The sequence below is a fragment of the Anthonomus grandis genome, chromosome 1, assembly GCF_022605725.1.
Source record: "Anthonomus grandis grandis chromosome 1, icAntGran1.3, whole genome shotgun sequence".
NCBI classification, from domain to species: Eukaryota; Metazoa; Arthropoda; class Insecta; order Coleoptera; family Curculionidae; genus Anthonomus; species Anthonomus grandis.
In genome coordinates, this window is record NC_065546.1 from 4,224,062 (window position 1) to 4,244,554 (window position 20,493).

General features: G+C 32.6%; 2 protein-coding genes across 3 annotated transcripts in view; both read left to right on the forward strand.

Moving 5' to 3' along the window:
* Window positions 1–20,258, forward strand: part of LOC126735614 (spermatogenesis-associated protein 20) — a 54,747-nt gene extending 34,489 nt beyond the window's left edge. The window contains exons 8-10 of the mRNA XM_050439676.1: window positions 8,201–8,409; window positions 8,598–8,797; window positions 17,359–20,258. Coding sequence (XP_050295633.1) covers window positions 8,201–8,409; window positions 8,598–8,797; window positions 17,359–17,661 — 712 coding nt within the window. The 3' untranslated portion in view covers window positions 17,662–20,258. The remainder of the gene's footprint in view (window positions 1–8,200; window positions 8,410–8,597; window positions 8,798–17,358) is intronic.
* Window positions 435–2,680, forward strand: LOC126735798 (SCAN domain-containing protein 3-like). Of its 2 annotated transcripts, none has more exons than XM_050439903.1 (2): window positions 435–2,241; window positions 2,298–2,680. In XM_050439903.1, exons 1-2 carry the CDS (start codon window positions 1,668–1,670, stop codon window positions 2,555–2,557), a joined length of 834 nt encoding a protein of 277 aa, XP_050295860.1. In that variant the 5' UTR covers window positions 435–1,667; the 3' UTR covers window positions 2,558–2,680. Both variants share the same exon structure in this region; 1 of them encodes a protein (XP_050295860.1).
* Window positions 20,259–20,493: the final 235 nt, after the last annotated feature.

The window sequence follows — 20,493 nt, forward strand, 5'->3', positions numbered from 1 at the left end:
AAGGCTGTAATTAAGACACTACAAGTTTCTTTTGAAGTTTTATAGCATATATGCCTCTGAAAGATCTTTTTTATCGAAAAACACTGATATAAAGATTAATTTAGGGTTTTTCTAGATTAAGGCAGCTTTCTGGTGAAAAATTGTAGTTACAATATTTACTAAGTATATTTGCACCAAAATCTCTAATTTTAAGAGATTCATAGAAAAGCCGATTTATATTATCATTCAGTACTTACCTTGAATAGTGAATATATTTAAATTATAAGTATTGGTCTGGATAAAACAATTTTTTTGATTTTGTATTATTTATTTTGTATTCCTTGTAACCTCTCCAATATATATATAAGGATCAAACACCGATTTCGGCCAATGGTCGAAAAATACGGCCAAAACGCGTTCTGGCCACTAACCTATTACCAAAGTCCGAAAAATCGCGTTCCGGCCTTTTATTATAGACCAGAATGCGTTTTGGATATTTTGAAATTGCCAGAACGCGTCGAGCATATAAACAAACAGCCCAAAAAGCGATTTTGTAAGTGTCTCAACTTGTCATTCGTAATCGATGTAGGTTTCATATTTCGTTCTGTGGCAACGGTTGGAGCGTCATTTTAGTTTAGTGTTTAATTCGAGCGCGTGTAAAAATTTCGCTAGAGCGAAAATGTGTGCTAGTGCCATGGAAGACCTTAAGTTACGTTTGAGTGATGATTTGCAACAATTAATTTGTGATAGCAATGATCGTAGCAATATTTTTACAAGAGAAAGATACTATGAAATACTTTCAGAGGTAAAGGAAGCAAAGGCTTGTAAAAGTAACGGTGACCCAATTTCTTCAAAACAAAGGCGACGATTGAAAAGGTACGATATTTTAAAAATTGGTGAAACTGAAAAGCTGATAGAGAAGAGGGCGGATGAGACTGCTGAGCTGCGTTATTTCTGCACGACTGATGAATTATTTGATATCATTCATTCTGCTCATGTAGGAGCAGGGCATAAGAGATTACGAGGTTTGCTTTTTGGAGTTTTTCCAACCGACATAAAATCTAATTATATTCTTTTATTTATTGTAGTGATGGACTCAGAATTAAAGAGGAAATATTGTAATATAACACGGCAAATAATTGAGATTTATTTATTACTTTGCATAGAGTGTCAATTAAAAAAGAAAGTGCAACGAAAAGGTTTAGTGGTTAAACCAATTTTAACAAATGAAATGTTTTCGCGCTGTCAAGTAGACTTAATTGACATGCAAAGTGAACCAGACCAAGATTTTCGTTTCATTCTCAATTATCAGGATCATTCAACAAAATTCACCGTGCTCAGAGCACTAAAAACAAAGACAGCTGAAGAAGTGGCCTATCATTTATTAGATATTTTCTGTTTGTTCGGCGCCCCTATGATTTTACAAAGCGACAATGGCAGAGAATTTGCAAACCGCATCGTAGAAAATCTTGCTGAAATGTGGCCCGGATTGAAGTTGGTCCATGGAAAACCTCGTCATTCGCAAAGCCAAGGGTCCGTAGAGAGATCGAATCAAGATGTAAGGGACATGTTGGTTACATGGTTGGCTGAAAAAAAACACAACGAAATGGTCTGAAGGACTGCGGTTTGTGCAAAGCAATAAAAATCGTTCTCTGCATACAGGAATAACTAAAAGTCCTTATGAAGCTATGTTCGGCACGCCTCAAAAGATCGGTCTTAAAGATTCGTCACTTCCTAAGGAACTGCTATCGAACATTAAAACAGAAGAGGAACTACAAAAGTTGTGCAATCAAGAAAATTCAGACGAACGAGAAGATGGACATTTGCGTCTAGTTGACGACGATAATTCGATAAACAGAAGGAATACTGAAGATAAACAACAACAACAACAACAACAAGAGAAAAATGTCTGTACAATATGCGAAAAAGAAATGTCAGATTCCCTTAGATGTTCAGTTTGTTGCTTATCTATTCATATCATCTGCGGAAAAGCCAAGGAAGGAAATGGAGGGGGTGAACAAAGCATTATATGTAATCGATGTTTACGAAATGAAAATATTAGTAATGTACGGGTCGAGGCTAAAGGTGGACTGGAAAAGCAGGCCGAGAAAATGATCGCTCTCTCGAATTCAAAGTTACCACCTATTGATGTAGGAAAAACCGTTATTATACGAGTACCTGATGTGGACAAAGGTAGACTTGCCCCGAGAAACGTGTTAGCTGTTGTACTCAGTATAAATGACTCTGGACTTTATCAGCTTGGTAGGTAATAAATAAATGAAATAAGCTATTTAATATAATGTTTTATCAATTTTCAGGAACGAAAGATGGAACTTTGCAATCGCTGTATAGCCGTAATGAGTTTACCTTAGCCGACTCCGACTTTATTGATATTTCAACAGTCCCGTCAACGTCTGTATCTCTTCGAACTGCTTCTGGCTTAGCATCTGGATCGAAACAAGGCTTTATACAGTGCAATTGCAAACGATATTGCATCGACAGAAAATGTGCGTGTAGGGCCAAGAAAGTAGTGTGTAACAGTAAATGTCACCGCAACAGTTCATGTAAAAATAAGTAAGCCCTTAAGGTTCCAAAAGTTTTACGTATTTTGATTTTCTCTGTTTCTTTTAGAGTTGATTTTGTTACTTTTAACATTTGAATGTTATACTTACATAAACAATAAAAATATTTTTCCATATTACACTGGCTAACTTTCAGGCTAACTTAACTGCGAAAAGTCAATACGCATTCTGGAAATTTTAAAAGATCCAAAACGCGTTCTGGTGATTTGAAAAGATCCAGAACGCATTCTGGTAATTTCGAAAGGACCAGAACGCGTTCTGGTCTACATTTAACGGCCGGAACGCGATTTTTCGGACTTTGGTAATAGGTTAGTGGCCAGAACGCGTTTTGGCCGTATTTTTCGACCATTGGCCGAAATCGGTGTTTGATCCTAACATATATATATACAGGGTGATTTTTAAGTTGATATTTTTTTTAACTGCGTATAGAACTCGGTAAAATATACACTTTTTTCAAATAACTTTTTTCGATACACTCAAAAACAAGGAACATACAGAATAAAAAAAATGAATATGGGTTTGTTTTCATCGTCTGTTTATGTTTAGTTTTTGGTCGAATGTTTGTATTATCGATCACGCATTGTACCGATCAGTTAATCTTAGACACTTTTAGTTTATTGTTGATAATTTTAAATTTGCAAATCCTAAAAATGGCACATCGTTATGAAAACAATGAACTTGTGGATATGTTGCTTATTTATGGAGAGTGTCTTCAAAGTGTTGCTGCTTCGGTATTATACGCAGACCGCTTTCCTTTGCGGAATCATCCTACACCCAGAAGTTTCATAAATCTTATTCAACGGGCTAAGGATACTGGCGATTTACGGGAACATCGTGGAGAGCATGCAGGAAGAGGAACGGGACCTGAAAATGTTCATAGGGAAGAACAAATTTTAAATCTCATCGAAGAAGATCCAACAACAAGTACTCGAGTTGTTGCAGGGCAGGTCGGATTAAGTCAAACAAAAGTATGGACAACATTGCGCGAGAATCAATTTAATCCCTTTCACGTTCAACGTGTCCAAGCGCTACTGCCTGAAGACTTCCCCCGCAGAGTTCAGTTTTGTGAATGGTTCCTACAACAACATTGAAAATGATCAACATTTTTCGAACAAAATTTTAGGAAACATGGACGAGGCAAGATTCACCCGAAACGAAATTAACAATTTTCGAAATACGCATGTTTGGTCTGATGCATTCGCACACAAGCAATTTTCAACACCGGTTTTCTGCTAATGTATAAGCAGGAATTGTGAATGGGATACTTGTTGGACCATTTATCTTACCAGACCGTTTGACGGGCGATGTTTATTTGGGCTTTTTGCAAAATAATCTGCCTGTTCTGTTAGAAGACGTGCCACTGAATATCAGGCAAGCTATGTGGCTCCTGCAGGATGGAGCACCTGCCCAGTTTAGACGAGAAGTGAGCGAATTTTTGGATATAAGTTACCCAAATCGGTGGATTGGCCGAAATGGACCAGTTGCGTGGCCACCAAGATCGCCAGACCTAAATCCATGTGACTTTTTTTTGGGGGGGTATATGAAAAGTGTAGTTTTCAAGACGCCTATCGACACACAAGAAGAACTAATAGCACGTATTGAGCAGGCTGCGGCAACAGTTAGACAAAAACCGATTTCTCTATTGCGTGCCGTTACGGAACAGTGGTTACGTCGAGCAAATCGTTCTGTTGAAGTTAATGGTGACAACTTTGAACAACTTGTTTAAATTAGAGAGGGCCGTATTGGACTCATTTTATAATATTTTGGCAATGCAATTTTTTTATTTTTCGGTTTTTTGAATAAAGTTATTTGAAAAAAAATGTTTATTTTACCGAGTTCTAAACACAGTTAAAAAAAAAAGTGTCAACTTAAAAATCACCCTGTATATTGTATCCTAAATATACAGGGTGTTCGAAAAATAGACGGAGATATTTCAATGGCAGATTTCTTATAAAAAAATATGAGAAAAAGTTTCTATAAACATGGGTCCGGAAATGCACAGTTTTCAAAACACAGGGTGATACATTTTTTTCTTAAATATTAATTTTTTATTAATATTAATAATTTTTCTCGGAGAACTGACACTTGTCAATGTCAAACCTCCATACAGAAATTATTTTTTGTTTTACAAGGCACCTGTGATTTTTTTACCAAAAATTATTAAACCAATTTTGTCCAGTGGCATGCAATAAAACGGTATTTATTTTTTTTGTCAGAAACGAAGTGAGATACGAAAAAAATACAAGAGGCGAAAAAGTTGTACTTTTAAATGTTTAATCAAACAAAAAATATTAAAGTTAAAAGAAAGGCAGTGGCGTACATTTTTTTGCCAATAATATTTGCTAAGATGCCCCCCGGGATGCCACTGGCCCTTATAATTTTAATCTAATTAAGGCTAAATTGAGGCGTCTTATAGCAAACTCCTGCTATCCATAGCAAACTCGTCTTATCCAAATTTTACGAAAAATGTGGTAAATATGGCAAGATTCTCTTTAGGTTGATATGCTCCTTCTACCTTAATAATATTTACCAAAACTTGCCTTATCCCATTAAAATTCAACGGCAAAATATTGCTGTTATCGCAAAACTTGACTTATCCACTTGATGTGTCGTTTCAAAACGCGACCAATCAGAAGTCGAAAACATGAAACACGAGCCTGCTTGTATCACCCGTTTTATATTTTTGTAGATTATTTGAATTAGTATAGGTTATTGTGGGATATTCTTATCAAATTCTTTGTTTTTAACTAACTTTTAAGGTATTTTTATTGGAATTATAATTTATAGAACTAACTAGTTATTTTTAATATGGAGCAAAAAGTTATCCCCGCAGAACGGGGTAAATGCAGAAGAAATATCAGTGACAGATCTCAGTAGAAAAGAGAAATACTAAAACGCGAAAGGTATTTTATGTTTTTTTTTGCAAGATTGACAGGGTATTAAAGATAATTGTTTTGCTACTTTAGGCGTTCCGCCAAAGGTTTGCCAGTCTATCCTACCTGCGGTCACAATGGAAAAACATACAAATGTATAAGATTAACCAGCCGAGATGTTTATGACTTTCATCAAAACTTTTATCAGGGGAAAACCAAGAAGGAGCAAGATGCGTACATATATTAAAATTTTGTAAATGTTCACAACCGAAGCGCGATAGACATATAAAAGTAGGTAGCAGCCGAAAAGGTGTAAGTGTTTTCATTTGAAATACAAGTTTGCCAAAAAACGTTTTTGAACATTCTTAATATCTCTAAGGATCGCGTCCAAAGAATTGCCAGGCGATATCTTGAAACTGGGCTTTTGCCCAGAGAAAATCGTGGTGGCGATCGCGTAAGCAAAAAATACGAAGAAAAGCGAGTTGCCGTGAGAACATTTCTGGAGAGTTTGAAAGGAGTGGAAAGCCATTATTGTCGTTCGAAATCAAGTAGTCGGCAATATTTGAGTAGTAATTTAAATGTTTCCAAGCTTTGGAGGCTCTACCATCAAAAAGCGACTTGTAAAAAAAAACTTTTTTCCATCACATTTTTTCAAAGAGAATACAACATTGGATTTGGAAGTCCTGTAACCGATGCATGTTCCAAATGCATTGAGCTTTCTGAAAAAATAATATTAGAAAAGGACGTTGATAAAAAAAAACCAATTGATGATAGAAAAAAGGATACACAAGCTAAGAGCCAATGCATTTTTTGCCAAACTTAAAGAGGTTGACTGCAATATGATAACATTTTCGTTTGATTGTCAAAAAAATTTGGTCAATTCCAAGGTCCCCGACCAGATTGCTTATTATAGCAGGCAGACACATATAACTTTACTGTTATTCAAGGTTCTTCCAAAGCAAAAATGACCATGGAAAACGTTCATATCTACACTTGGATGGAACATCAACATAAAAAGGGTTCAAATGAAATCTCTTCGGCAGTCTATGATGTTCTTTCAAAAGCTGATTTGTCCTCTTATTCGGGCATAAGACTATGTGCTGACGGATGCGGTGGACAAAATCGCAATTCAACAATGATAGGTATGTTATCTTATTTTCTTATAAATATCGCACCGTCCAATATTAAATCCATAGAAATCATTTTTCCTGTTCCTGGACATTCATATTTACCACCTGATAGGGTATTCGGTAGAATTGAAAAGGAATTAAAAAAAATATCGACGATTATCGATCCTAAAATATATTTGGATTCATTTAAAAAACACGGTACTGTAGTAAACTTAGGCCAAGACTGTCTGGTTGTGGACTGGAAATCTCAAGTTGGCGATTTTAAAAAAAATGTTAGCTCTTGGCATTTTAAGTTCTCCCTTGCTAAAAGGTTTATATTGACTAAAAACTCTGGTGAAAATAATATTATGGTTAGAGGAGAACAATTTTATAACTCGGATACTGGGGTACCTAAGTCGATTTTAAAAAAAGGAAAAAAATTGGATCATTTTGCTGCAGACACTGTTCCAATGGGAGCTCCAGTAAATTCTGCCAAGTTAAAGGATGTTGATAATTTACTAGAAAAATATTTTGGAAATGAATGGAAGAGCAAAGAGGATTTAAAGTTTTATAAAGATGTTTTAGATGGAATATCGCAGCCATTGATAGGACCTAATTCTGAAGTTCCAGAAGATCAATTTTGCAAACCACGAGAAGCAGAAGATGAAGGAGAATTAAGAATTTAACTTTTGTACTTTTAAAAATATAGATGTCCCTTCGCAAACTTGGCGTTGTTTTATTTTTTTTGCAGCATAACTTGTCAAATCCAAATTGACTAATCAAAACTTGTCTTATCCATTTTTGTTTATTTATCTTGGCCGATTAAGGATATTCTACATTTAAATAAATTGATGTTAGTGTTTTCTAAAAACTTATTTTATATTATTATTTATTTTTTGATATTGTATCCAAAAAAATAACTTTAGTAGAGGTTTTTCTCAATTTGCGTAGAACGACTTAACATGGATAAGACGAGTTTTGCTCTGAGACGCCTCAATTAGCCTCTTAATACAACAAGTAATACTGCCAAATTTCAAAAGAATTGAGTAAATATTTTTTTTTTAATATTAATACAAAAATAATATTAAAAAAAAAAATATCAGCCTGTATCTTGAAAACTATGCATTTCCGGACCTATATTTATAGAAACTTTTTCTCATATTTTTTTACAAGGAATCACCCATTGAAATATCTCCGTCTATTTTTCGAACACCCTGTATATTTTTTTACAATGACAAGGAGCTTGTCATGGAGATTTGGATCGAAATCTTAAAAGAAAGTAAAGGTAAACATACTAACGAAGATTTTGTTATCGAAATTGAAATTAACAGTTATTAAAGTATACATCACATTGCTTGTTCTGCAACACTAAAAAAAACCAAATTAATTTTGGTTAATATGAGCATTTTTTTATGAAATTCTTTTTATTTTAAGTTAATTTGTAGATTTAGTTTCTGAAGGTAAATGCATCATTTGTAGTTTAGTTTATCATAATTTTTAGCATGCATACGTATGCATAAGTTTGTGTGATATTCTAAGTGCATAATGTATTTTTAAGGCTTTAAATAACGTACATAGAGACATAGCTCTTTTTTGAACAATAAAATGTATTTACACAAAAATCTCAATTCTATATAAAAATAATGATTTATTTTAGCTCTATACCAATTCGTGGGTTTTTGGACGATTATGCCTTCATGATAAGGGGACTGCTCGATTTATACGAAGCCTCTCTGGATGCTGATTGGCTCCAGTGGGCGGAAGTATTACAAGAGAAACAGGATACGCTATTTTGGGATGATAAAAGTTCTGGATATTTTAATAGTTCTGCCGAAGATAAGAGCATTTTAATTCGGTCAAAAGAAGGTAAGAGGAATTAAATAATAACTTGTTTTCATCAATCAAGCAAAGGAGCGTTTTTACAATTTTTTTTCTTACAGCAATCTGACGCATGCAACATTTTTTGTTGCGCTTCATAAACCTATAATATTAAGCTGAGTTTATTGAAATTCTATTAAAATGAATTGGAAAAATCTATTTTTTCTTATTTTTAGATCAAGACGGAGCAGAACCATGTGGCAACTCTGTATCAGTGCACAATCTCGTCCGATTGTCCAGCTATTTACATCGAAAAGATTTACGTGAAAAAGCCGGGAAAACTTTACAACACTTTTCAGAAAGATTGAGAGCCATTCCTATTGCTTTACCTGAAATGACTTCTGCATTGATGTTGTACAAAAACTGTCCCACTCAGGTAGGTGTATTTTTTCCATTTTTATTTGTCGAAATTGATTTTTCCAATAAGTTTATAAAGGCATATATTTGTATTACATCAACATTCATTGAATATTTGCCTAGAACTTAATCAACATTTTGTAATTATTCTGGGGAATTTCTGTCAGGAAATTAAATATTTTGATAGAACTCTATAACAGTGTTAAATAATCTTATGTTGCAATGATATTTCAAAGTTTAAAATTTGATGGCTCTTGGACCCTGATAAAATTCGTGCGATTTATCAAAAACGTGTGATTGTGCAAGTTTTTCGGTATCGCTCGCGTTGAACGTATCACGCAATTACAAATTAATTACGCTCTTTGATATTACTAAAATATATGCAGGGTGTGCCAACAAGGTGTACGGCTAAGATAGCGCCTTAACTATACGAGGTAGAGCAAAAAGTGCTACAGCAAAGTTGTAGGGTTGACAAAAACCTACGAACTAAAAATATTTTTATGTATACTGGGTGTGTCACAAAAAAGTTACTATAAAATATGATTTTGTTTAAATGGTACGCCCTCTATATTATGGTACTAAAATGTGAGGCAAAAAGAGTACTTTACTTTGGTATAACGTTTTTAAAATTTCCGTGCGGTGTTGCAACGTAATTAATTTTTTTATGTTAATTTTTGCCTTTTAGAGGGTTCGTTTAAAAAATCATAATTAACTTAAAATTTATTCTGCGGCTATGAAACTTGTACCACAGTTAGTCTAGGGTACCACCTCTAGGCTGAATATGATAATTTGTAATTTTTTAATACAGGGTGTTTTTAAAGAACTTTCAAACTTGCTGAAATTAAATACGCAATATCTCAATTTTTTCAAATGGAACACCCTGTATATTTTTATCTAATTAAGTTTGTTCCTCAAATACCTTCATTTTTTATTTAATATGTCCTATAGCTAAACCAAGTACTTTTTGAGATATTTTAACTTTTTTGTAAAATACTACGCATAAAACGGGTAAACGGTTAAAAGTTTTGATCAAGATTGCTTAGAAAAAAGTATTAAAGAATTAGAATTATTACTTTTCCTACAATTATTATTATTATTATTATTATTATTACATACTTGAAAAATGAACACAATTATTTACCTAAACTGCTAAAAATAACAGCAAAATTAAACTACATACTAGGTATAGTGTAGATGATTTCAATACGAACACCTTACAAATTGGGTTACGGTCAATATACTTAATTCAAGCATTGAAACAAATATAGTTGAATCAATGGATCTTTGCGTTTACGTCATCACATGTTCAAGGTCGATGTTTATATGAATCAATCAGTTGTCAAACCAGCATCAGTGGCGGCGGCATTTAATTTTTAAACTTAAAAAAAAAATAGGTTTTTATGCCTAATTTCCGTGGCGGCGATTTTCGCCAGAGATGAAATCTGCGATTCTTTGAAATTGGTTTTTAGTATATTGTCACTTTTAGGGCAGCTAATTTATAGCAGGTTGAAATAGACAGCAACTAGCTATAGCTATTTGCTGTCTATTTCAACCTGCTGTTCTTTATTACTGGTAGAATATTTCTTTAAATTACTCACATCTTTTCTACTTATAAATGCAATAGGTCCTTCATAGAATTTTTTGAGATACATATTTTTTTTCAATTTTTGACATAAGGTACTTCATACACAGTGTCTTTTAGGACCTCATAAAAGTTATCATAAAATATTAATAACAATTTTTAATAAAGAAAGATTTTCATCGAAAACAGACAGTATACATATCATATAACGATAAATTTCCATGAACTTTATTCCTTTAAAGCTCATGAAAAGCTTTAACACTTTGTATAAAGGTTTGAGACATAATTATAATGTTTTCATGAGCATTTTAAACCATTATTACTATTTCTAAAAAGAAGTTATTGACAAAAAAAACAAAAAATGAATCATTTGTACCTCCATTCAAATTTTTCTTTTTTTTACAAACAAGAGATTTAGTTAATAAGAGATACTTATTATGATAATATGCTAAAAGAAATGGAGCAACCCGTATATTACACCGTAACCCAAATATTCTTACACCAAAACATTTTTTTCAAAACAAGTTTTTTCTCATTGAACAAAAAAATATCAAAGTTTAAGATAGAAAATTCAGTTATGAATAATCACTGTCACTATCTTCCGAGCTAGTTTCACTGTTTAAACTAATCAGAATTTGGGGTATCTCTTCAATAATGACTTCCCTATCTTACCAGTCCTTGATTATTTTTTCAGTGTGGCAAACCTTAGCGTTCCATACTTCTGGTGTACATTTCTCTAATGATTTTTTCCACATATCCAGTACATTTTCATCTTTATGCCCATTTTCACCAATATGCGTATTGTTAAATTTTGGCATCTGCCCAAATCATCTCAATCATATTAAATTGACAATGATATGGTGGCAATCTTAAAACTTCATGTCCATTTTCTTGCAATATTTTATCTATTTTATATTGCTTTGGCCTTTTGTACATTTTTGCTATGCTTAATAACTCAGGCTTAAACATTTGTCTATTGTATGATATATTATTTTTCACTAACCACTCAGCAATTTCTTGTTTTTTCCATGAGGATGAAGGTTGCTTTTCTAGCTGGACAGAATGGTACGGAGCATTATCCATTATAATTATTGAAGGTTCCTCTAGTTTTGGGATCAACTGATTTTCAACCCACTTCGTAAATAGTTCGTGGTTCATTTCTCCATGATAATCCAATGTTTTAGATTTAGAGGCAAAAATTAAACTGGCATTTTTAATAAATCCTCCACTATGTCCAGCATGCAACACAATAAAACGTTTTCCATCAAAACCACCTGGCTTACGAACACTCTTAACACTATTGTCTTGCCATGATCTCATCTTGCTGCCTTTAGAAAAGACCCAAGTTTCATCCAAAAACACAAGTTGACGTGCAAATGGTGAGTTTTTGTTTTCCATATAATTTCTGAAAAAAGCTGCCCTCATTAAAGATATATTGGTTGTCTCCATTAATGCACGTCTGTTATCATCTCTAAGGTATTTAAATCCCAGGTTAAAGAGGAGTGTTCGAAGGCTTCCATAACTAATGTGAAGAATTTCTTTTCGATGTAGCTCTTCCTTTAGCATATGAATTGTAACTTGTTTTTCTGAAAAGATAAAATAAGATGTGTAGCTATAAAATGATGCAGTGTAATAATGTTGTACTTACTTTGTGCATACATGTACTACGAATATCCATTTTTGTAAATTCATTAAGATCTTGAGTCTTTTCCTTCCTCCGTGGCCGGTCCTTGCCTGGTGTTGAGGGCAACTCATTTCGGTCTTTGGAAATTTTTATGCTTGATACTGTGCGAAGGCTTATCTTCAAAGCATCAGCAACTCTCTGCAAAGTTCAAATATTTATTTACTAAAATAAAAAAATTTAACTATATTTATAATGTTCATTATTACTATAACTTATATTTTTTATTATAAGGCTATGTCTACCCATCCTCATTATAGCATATTTCATAATAATTAAATTTTTTAAGTCTATTTAGCATATTGAAATTCTAGGATTTTTTGCAATCCAGTTTTAGGTTTAAAATTCACATGTTTATCAAATTTAATTCCACAATGAATAGTGTGATAGACATTTCCTAATTATTAATCAAAAATGAAAATAATATTCACCTCTTGGATAGCATTCAAGGAAATTAGGGTTCCCTTATTATCTCTTTCAGACGTAAAGTACGAGATTAAATTTCCAACAAGCATACGAGCTTGAGAATTCAAGCATTTTCCAGGTATTCGAATGTTAGGTTAAATACCGAATGGCACAAAATAAGTTCTCAAAAGAACTGTTTGTAAAACAGAAAAAGGTTTGGCAAAAAACTATTTCAATAGAGCTTCAACCAAACACAAAACACAACGATGAACAGTAAATAAGAAAACAAAACAAATCAAATTTCTTTAAAACTCTTTGGCAAGGCAAAGCAAAGTCGAGAACATAAACAAACATGGTTGCTTGTGGTTGCATATGAAGATCTAATATGTACAAAGAACTTTCCACAAAATGTACTAAACATGAGGTGTTATTACAGAATATTCTAAATTAAAACTTGTTTTATTTACAAGCCGTGGTTTCCTTTCTTCATTAGAAGAAAACAAGTTATTTTTTTAATACCTAAACATAAAACATATATTATACCAGTATACTTCTATATAAAAAATGTATTATATTTAGTACATTTTTGCGAAAACGGTCACCCTCCCGGAAGGAAATAATCGATTTTAAAACCCGACGGGGAGCCAATGATATTGAAAGTTTATCATAGACATGCGATCGGATGTTTGTCCTTGTCTAACTTATAACTGTCGCTCCGACCGTAGGTCGAGTATTTTGAAGACTTACGTTCTGTGCTCTTTCTCATTTGATTTGTCTAAATTAGAAAGAGAGCGGATGAGAAACAATTGTGTTGAGTTGAATAATAGTTTAGCGACGTGAACGCAAAGATCCATTGATCCAACTATAGCAAAATATATAATGAGCGGTCCTCGTATATTTAAAGACATCTGATCGCTGGAAATTATACGATATTATACGGCAAATTTTACATGGGCCTGATGCCAGTGGCGTTTTGTTTTATTTCTGGTTTAGAATCAGGTATTTGTTGTTGCTTTTGTCGTTGTTAATACTGTTGTTACTGTTGTTGTTACTGTTGTTATCACTGTTTTTAAATACTTTTTATCTAACAATTTAAAATGCCATTGTGGAGACCTTTTGATGTTTCTGATAATGAAATGGACAATTTGGAAGTTAATTCCGACTTGGCGCAATCGGAATTTTTAAATAAAGACTTACATGTTCAAACCCAGAGAGTTGTTTTAAATATTTTCAATTGCCTAAAAAACGAAATGCGCGGGGCCTCACAAAACGACATTTTAAAAAGAGTTTGTGAGCTGACTAAACTTGCCCATCTACACATTGATAAAAGCCGGAGACGTCATCGATCATTCTGTGAAGAGAAAAAGGACCAATAAGCTTAAAAAAGTTGATGATACCGACAAAGACGTAATACGCCGAACTGTATATCAATTTTACAGTCAAAACAAAATTCCAACCTTAGACATGATTCAGAATAAATTACTTACTGATTATCCTAATTATATATATAAATCTCTTTTCACCTTACGTCATGTTTTACAAGATTGTGGGTTTAAGTACAAAAAATTGGACAAAAGAATGGTTGTAATGGAATCTCCCCGTATCGTAGCATGGAGGCATGAATATTTACGAAAAATTAAGGAATACCGTCAATTAAAAAGGGAGATAGTGTACCTTGACGAAACTTGGTACGACACACACGATGTTGTGAAATATGGTTGGGTGGACACTAGTAATAAGTGCACACTAAATGGACCTTGTTCACGCGGTAAACGGGTCATCATACTTCACGCAGGTGGTAATAAGTGTTTTATTCCGAACGCTTTACTATTATCGGCCAAAAATATAAAGGACTCTTCGGCTGACTACCATGAAGACATGTCCGCCAGTCATTTGAAAAATGGTTTGCTGAACAATTACTGCCAAATCTATCCCCCAATTCAGTCATCGTGATGGACAATGCATCTTATCATTCAAGATTATACCACAAAGTGCCCAACAATAGCACAAAGAAGGACGACATTGTTAAATTTATGGAACTTAAAAACATGGAAATTCCTCAAAAGGCTACTAAAACGGTGTTATTAGAAGCTATAAAAAAAATTTTGAGAAGGAATATGTTATCGACAAACTCTGCGAAGCACAAGGTCATACAATTTTGCGCCTTCCTCCCTATTACTGCATATTTAATCCGATTGAGATGATTTGGGCTGCAGTCAAGGACAAGGTGAGAAAAGGAAATCAATTTCCAACTGACAGTACTTTTGTACTAGGAAGTATAAGGACAATATTTGATGAAATCCACAACAGTGATATATGGATGAAATGTGTCCAGAATATTATTAAAAAGGAGGATGAATATGGCATTTTACCCACAATTGACCCCATTATCATAGACCCAAGCTCGGAAAATCCGGATAGTGACTTTTGACTTTTATTCTTGCATGTTTATTATGTGTTATTACTTTATTTGATATTATTAAAATTAAAATTATTATGTCATTTGCCATAAAGCTGACTGTGCTCTCTGTTAAGACAAGACGATATATAAAGAAATAGTTGCAGGGAATATATTTTATCAGGTTAGTTAAATTTATTACATTTTTAAATATTATTTCATTTTTATTTTTAATCTAATTTGTTCATATTTTATAGGCGTATTTTTTGACAACGACAATTGATTTAATTGTCGAAACGTCGAAAATTCATCAAAAATTTAGTCAGATTTTCTTTGTTTTATTAAGGATTAACATGCTACGGGGAAATAGGAATTTACGAATTAAAAATAGGTAGGGACTATTGTGAAGAAGAATTGAGCTCAGAGGTTTTTAAATTCTAAACCTTAAAAAAAAAAGATTATTAACGAATTTATTGTACCTCAAGTCAATTATTGTACTTAAGGATTTTGGAACTTTAATTTTATTAAAAAAAAAACGAAATATCGTTTTAAGATTTCAGTTCTTAAATCACTTGAATACGTGTGGAATTCGTTTTTCTTCTTTACAATAGATTCTTGTCTTAAAAATTGAGATCAATTACTTATTCAGAAATTTAGACTCAGTGGCGAAATACCCAAACAAATAATTTTATAAAATTTTTATAATAAATAAAAGTTCTCCCTTAGATATGGTATTAATAATGTTTTATACGTATTTATCTCGGTATTTATAGTTAATTGGTGCTGCATAAGATGGCTTAGTTGTGTAATTTTCATAAGTAGACTTATTAGGCCAAAAAAATGTTGTACTTAAAATTTGCCAGTGACCAACAAGCAAGTAATGGGAAAAAAAAATAAATTAAAAAAAAATGCAGTTTTAAAGCTCCTGTCTATTGCTTTACGATTTCACAATAATTGTCTTCTTATTTGTATCCAAAACGAAATTGATTTTGATTCAAATAAGCGAAGCGATTTTGATTAAAATAAAAATAAATAAAAAATAGGAATTTGTGATTACTTACCATATTATGGTACCATACCTAAATTTAAAATTCCCAGCCACTTTTTTATTTTGTATTGAACTCGTTTGTGTTCCTATATAATATACTCCTTTTTTATTTACCTTTAGACTTTATATACATTTTAGTGCATATTATTATTTTTAATTTTGTTTTTTGTATCTTTATAATGTATTTTGACCTCATACAATTTTGTTATATTGTATGCATTATACATTTTTGTACTTTTGTACTTGTTTTCTGTTTATATGTATTTTTTATGGTACTTTTGTAAGTTTTGTATTGTTTTATTTATACTTGGCTTTGTCTATAAATTGTACAATTTTTTGACAATAAAGCAATACATATATTATGTTGTTTAAAAGGTGTTTTATTTTTTCTACCAAAATGACTGATAAACATGATTTTGATTAAAAAAAATTTTTAAAAAATTGCCATTTATGCCAAATAATTTATCTAATTTTTATATATTTTATAACATTTAAAAGGTCTTATCAAGTAGATGAAAATGTATTTTATTTTATTTTTTATTCACAAATATCATATATTTTGTAAACAAAAATATATGACATTTACAACTATCAATTTTACACAAAAATTCAATTGAATAGTCACAACGACGGTCGGGATGCATTTGATTTTTACCATACAATGCAAAATAAAACACAACGCAATGTTTGTACGTTTTTTCATTAATTTTGAGCTTTATTTTGTTGTGACTTAAAATATGTAACATTTTTCGAATTTTTGCACAACATAGCAATGTTTAAAGGCACCAAAACCTTCGTTTTGACAGTCCATTAGATTGCCTAATTTACTCATATAACAGTTAAAAATCACTACAATTGGTGAGTATAACGTACAAATACACCTTTAAATATTTTTTACAATCCTGTGGCACGCCTATGCTTTACAAAGAAGATACCGCTAATGACCCGAGTTTTAGTTTTTCTGCTGTTCGGATCGAGTTCGTATGGACTATAGGTACTTACGTATTTTTGCATAATTCACCGAATAAATAAATAAAGACATGCTTTTATATGTTCTAATAAAGAAAATCGCCAGCCTTTTAAATGTTATAGTAGTTTTTCGAATTCTTGTTTCGTCGGGTTATAGAGATTAGTTACGCCAAGCTTATAAGATTAATTACGCCACTTTTAACAACAAAACAAAAAACTACTGATTTTGATTCCCATCGTACCTGAAGCACTTTTAATTGATAAAAAAGGTTTCATATCATGGTTCCATCGGCGATAGACAAAAATATGTTGGAAATCATTGGCAATTGATCTGTAGATTCAGATCAGAAGTTTAAATTGAACATCTGTGAGCTCTGAAAGTAACTGCGTGTCCATTTTTTCAAGTTTAACTCAACTTTAAGCATTCATTGCACACGATAGAACGGTAGAACCTAGATATTTTTTTCCTAGTTTTTAAAGTAATTGCTTAATTTTAGGTTTTTATTGCCGGCGCTTCAGAGGATAACTCAACCCAAGCCTTGCTCGACGTCGTTCGCTCTCACTACATCCCGGGTCGGGTTCTCGCTATCGCAGATGGTCCGGCGGGACGCGCCGGTCTCCTGTATCGGCGCATTGAAACTCTGCACCGGCTTAAACCGGTTGAGGGTCGTGCGGCCGCTTACGTTTGCAGAAATTTCGCTTGCAGCCTACCGGTCACTGATCCCGGCGAGCTGGCAACGTCACTTGATGCTCAGGGGTTGAGCAACAGGGGTAATGTTGAAAAGAAGGAGGACCAGTGAAGAAAATGCTCAGTTATTTTTGTTTAGTTAGATTAGTTTCTTTGTTACGGCGATGTTATTAAATGAGTCGTGTGGATGCAAATCCTTCCAAACATTTGTTATGTACAACAGTGAATTTGTTAAGTTTTTTTTAATGTTTTTAGGGTTTTGATGCATATTTTATTAAAAATCTAACAGTTCTTAGAATTCTAAAGGTATTCCTTGAGCTAATTTTGAATATTCAAAAATTACCTGACGGATTTTGCATTGGAATTAAAAAGCCAACATTTATAACGTTATATTTTTACCAAAACAGCGGAAAAGATTAAACGAAACCTAAATTCAGTAAGAAATTAATGGATTAATACATGTCGGGCTTACTATCAAAACAACATTTTTTTAAGAACAATTCTTCTTTACAACAATTTGATCTCCTCTAATATATCGATAACAATTTGTTTTGCTTTTAAAATAAGTTATAGTTTCTGCTTATCACTTGTTCGTACGCAAATATTCATACAAAATAGAATATTCACTGCCCTATCAAATCTGCCCATCGTCGAAAAAAAGCTCCACGTTTACAATCTTACAATTATGTTTTCTTGCCGCGTTCTCACATTTTTAGGGAAGCATGTTTTATTCCACTTCATTCCGTCTTTTGAACTTAATTGTAAATGACTACGTCCACCTATTCTCGGTTGATCAAGTGGTTCTTCAATAAGTTCATCTTCCTCTATCTCCTGCTCGCTATCAGACTGGTGATCACTGAAGATTTCATACTGTGGATCCGCTTCTGAAGCCTCAGAATCTGAATAATTTTCAGGATCGGATGAAACTTCTTCATAAAGTTGGGTCAATTTTTGTACCTTTTTTTTCATAAGGATCCATTTTTTCTGTAAAAACAAACAAGCCGTAAATATAATTCATATTTTTTTCTAAAAAGCAAACAAATCTTAAAATAAACCAAAATAATTAATAAAAATAAAAATTACCAAAAGGAACGCGTTGGGTCTGCGAGACCGAAATTAACTATAAAATTGTTGTTTCTCACTTGCCTGGGCCAAAACTACTGATAAATGCGTATCGGTGCAGCACTAAAAGGTACTAGAGCGCGCACTAATTGGCGCGCTTTTTTTTCAGAATTACAGAAACAAATATTTTTGTCTGGGTCTATTAGACCCGACGCGTTTACTGTGGGGTTAAAAAATGTTAATCCGACATCTTTTGGACATATAACATGGCCATAATCAGGAATATAAATTAAGGGGTTCTGTCAATACATCTTATAGATCTAGTGCCCCAGACAAGTTAAAAGGTTAAAACGCTGAGGCACTGAGAAACATGTCGGATTAATATTTTTTAAATCAATTTAGTGGAGGATGACCGAAATACGTTTGGTTACCCATTGATCTATTAATTCTATTGCAAGAATGGACTATTTCTTCAACTTTAGGGGTTTAAATGTTGAAATCTACATCTTTCTTAAGATTCTTCATGTTTTGGCAGCAGTTTCTTTGTCCGGAGGCTTTTCTGTAATAATTACCCGTCTTTGGTTAATGAAATAACAATTTAAAAACACTGTTGCGCGCCAACAGTGTTTTTAAATTGCCATTTTATTCTCTCTTGAGGGAGATCCTTTTATTAAAAATCTCTTCATAACCCTCTCTACCTATGCTCTATCATGGCAAGGTTCTCAAAAGTTTCAAGCTCTTGTCTTGATCTTATTGTGTTGATTTCAAGACGGAAGTAATTGTAGATAAGACAGTACAAGAAATTGTACTTTAAGACCAAGATTTCTCGTCAAGAAAATTCAAAATCTTGACTAACAATTAAAACTCTAAACTCTAACCTATTTATACATAACATTCGTTAATTTGTTGAACGCATTTTTTGCTAGATTGATTCACAAACATTTTAATTAAAAACTGAAGAAACACATTTAGTAATAAATTTAACACATTTTTGGATTCATAAGTCAGTAACTAAGACACATACTTATTGGGTAAACGTCTTGCCGGTTTCTTGGCTTTGGTACTGTTAAAGTTGCTCTTGAAAATAGCCTTTCCACAGGTTCATATGTTGCTGGTGTTATGGGAAAAACCTTGGCCATTTTTGATAAAGACGGAATTTTCTGTCTTAGGCTCATTTAAATAGTTTTTAATTTTATACTTCCAAAATTCTGAGTTACATCATTATCATTATTTTTAATTTCAGTTTAGATCATAAATTTTATTAGCTTTCTTAAATAAGTAATGAATATCAAATTCATTATCTTCTTTCTCAAGACTCAGTGTCGGTTCTAATAATCGATTATATATGTCGTAGCCAGAATATAAAAGCTCTCGTTTTATAAAACGACTAGGCGTTTATAAAATGACAACTTTGCCAGAATGTTAAACGGTAACGTTTTCACCGTTTAACATTCTTGCGGGTGGAGTATTTCAGTCGGTTTGTAAAATACGAATTCTATTTAAAAGTATTTAATAAAATATAAATTATTGATATCAACATACATATTTGGCAGCACTAAGCAGATAAAAATTGTCCTTGTAGCTATAAGACAGTTAGATGAATATGTTAGTACGCTTTATTTTATGAATAAAACAAATGAATAAAAATTTATTATTTATTAATAAAAAACACTAAAAATACAAAAATAAATAAACATTTAATATTCTTATTATGTATTATGTATACATAAGCATACTTAAATAAAAAAAAAACAAAATAAGCGTTGATGAAAAAAAATCATTTATTGGAACATGGACCACTAAAATGGCATCTCTTAGTGCAGCATTGCAGTTTACTAGGTTTGCACTGACATTTCTTAAAACCTTGTCCTCCAAATTGCGA

Excerpts from the sequence above, each read along its gene's own strand:
- LOC126735798 (XM_050439903.1), top strand. The coding sequence starts at position 1,668 with ATGTTCGGCACGCCTCAAAAGATCGGTCTTAAAGATTCGTCACTTCCT. Across the intron at positions 2,242-2,297 it reads CTCTGGACTTTATCAGCTTG|GAACGAAAGATGGAACTTTG; the intron begins GTAGGTAATAAA and ends ATCAATTTTCAG.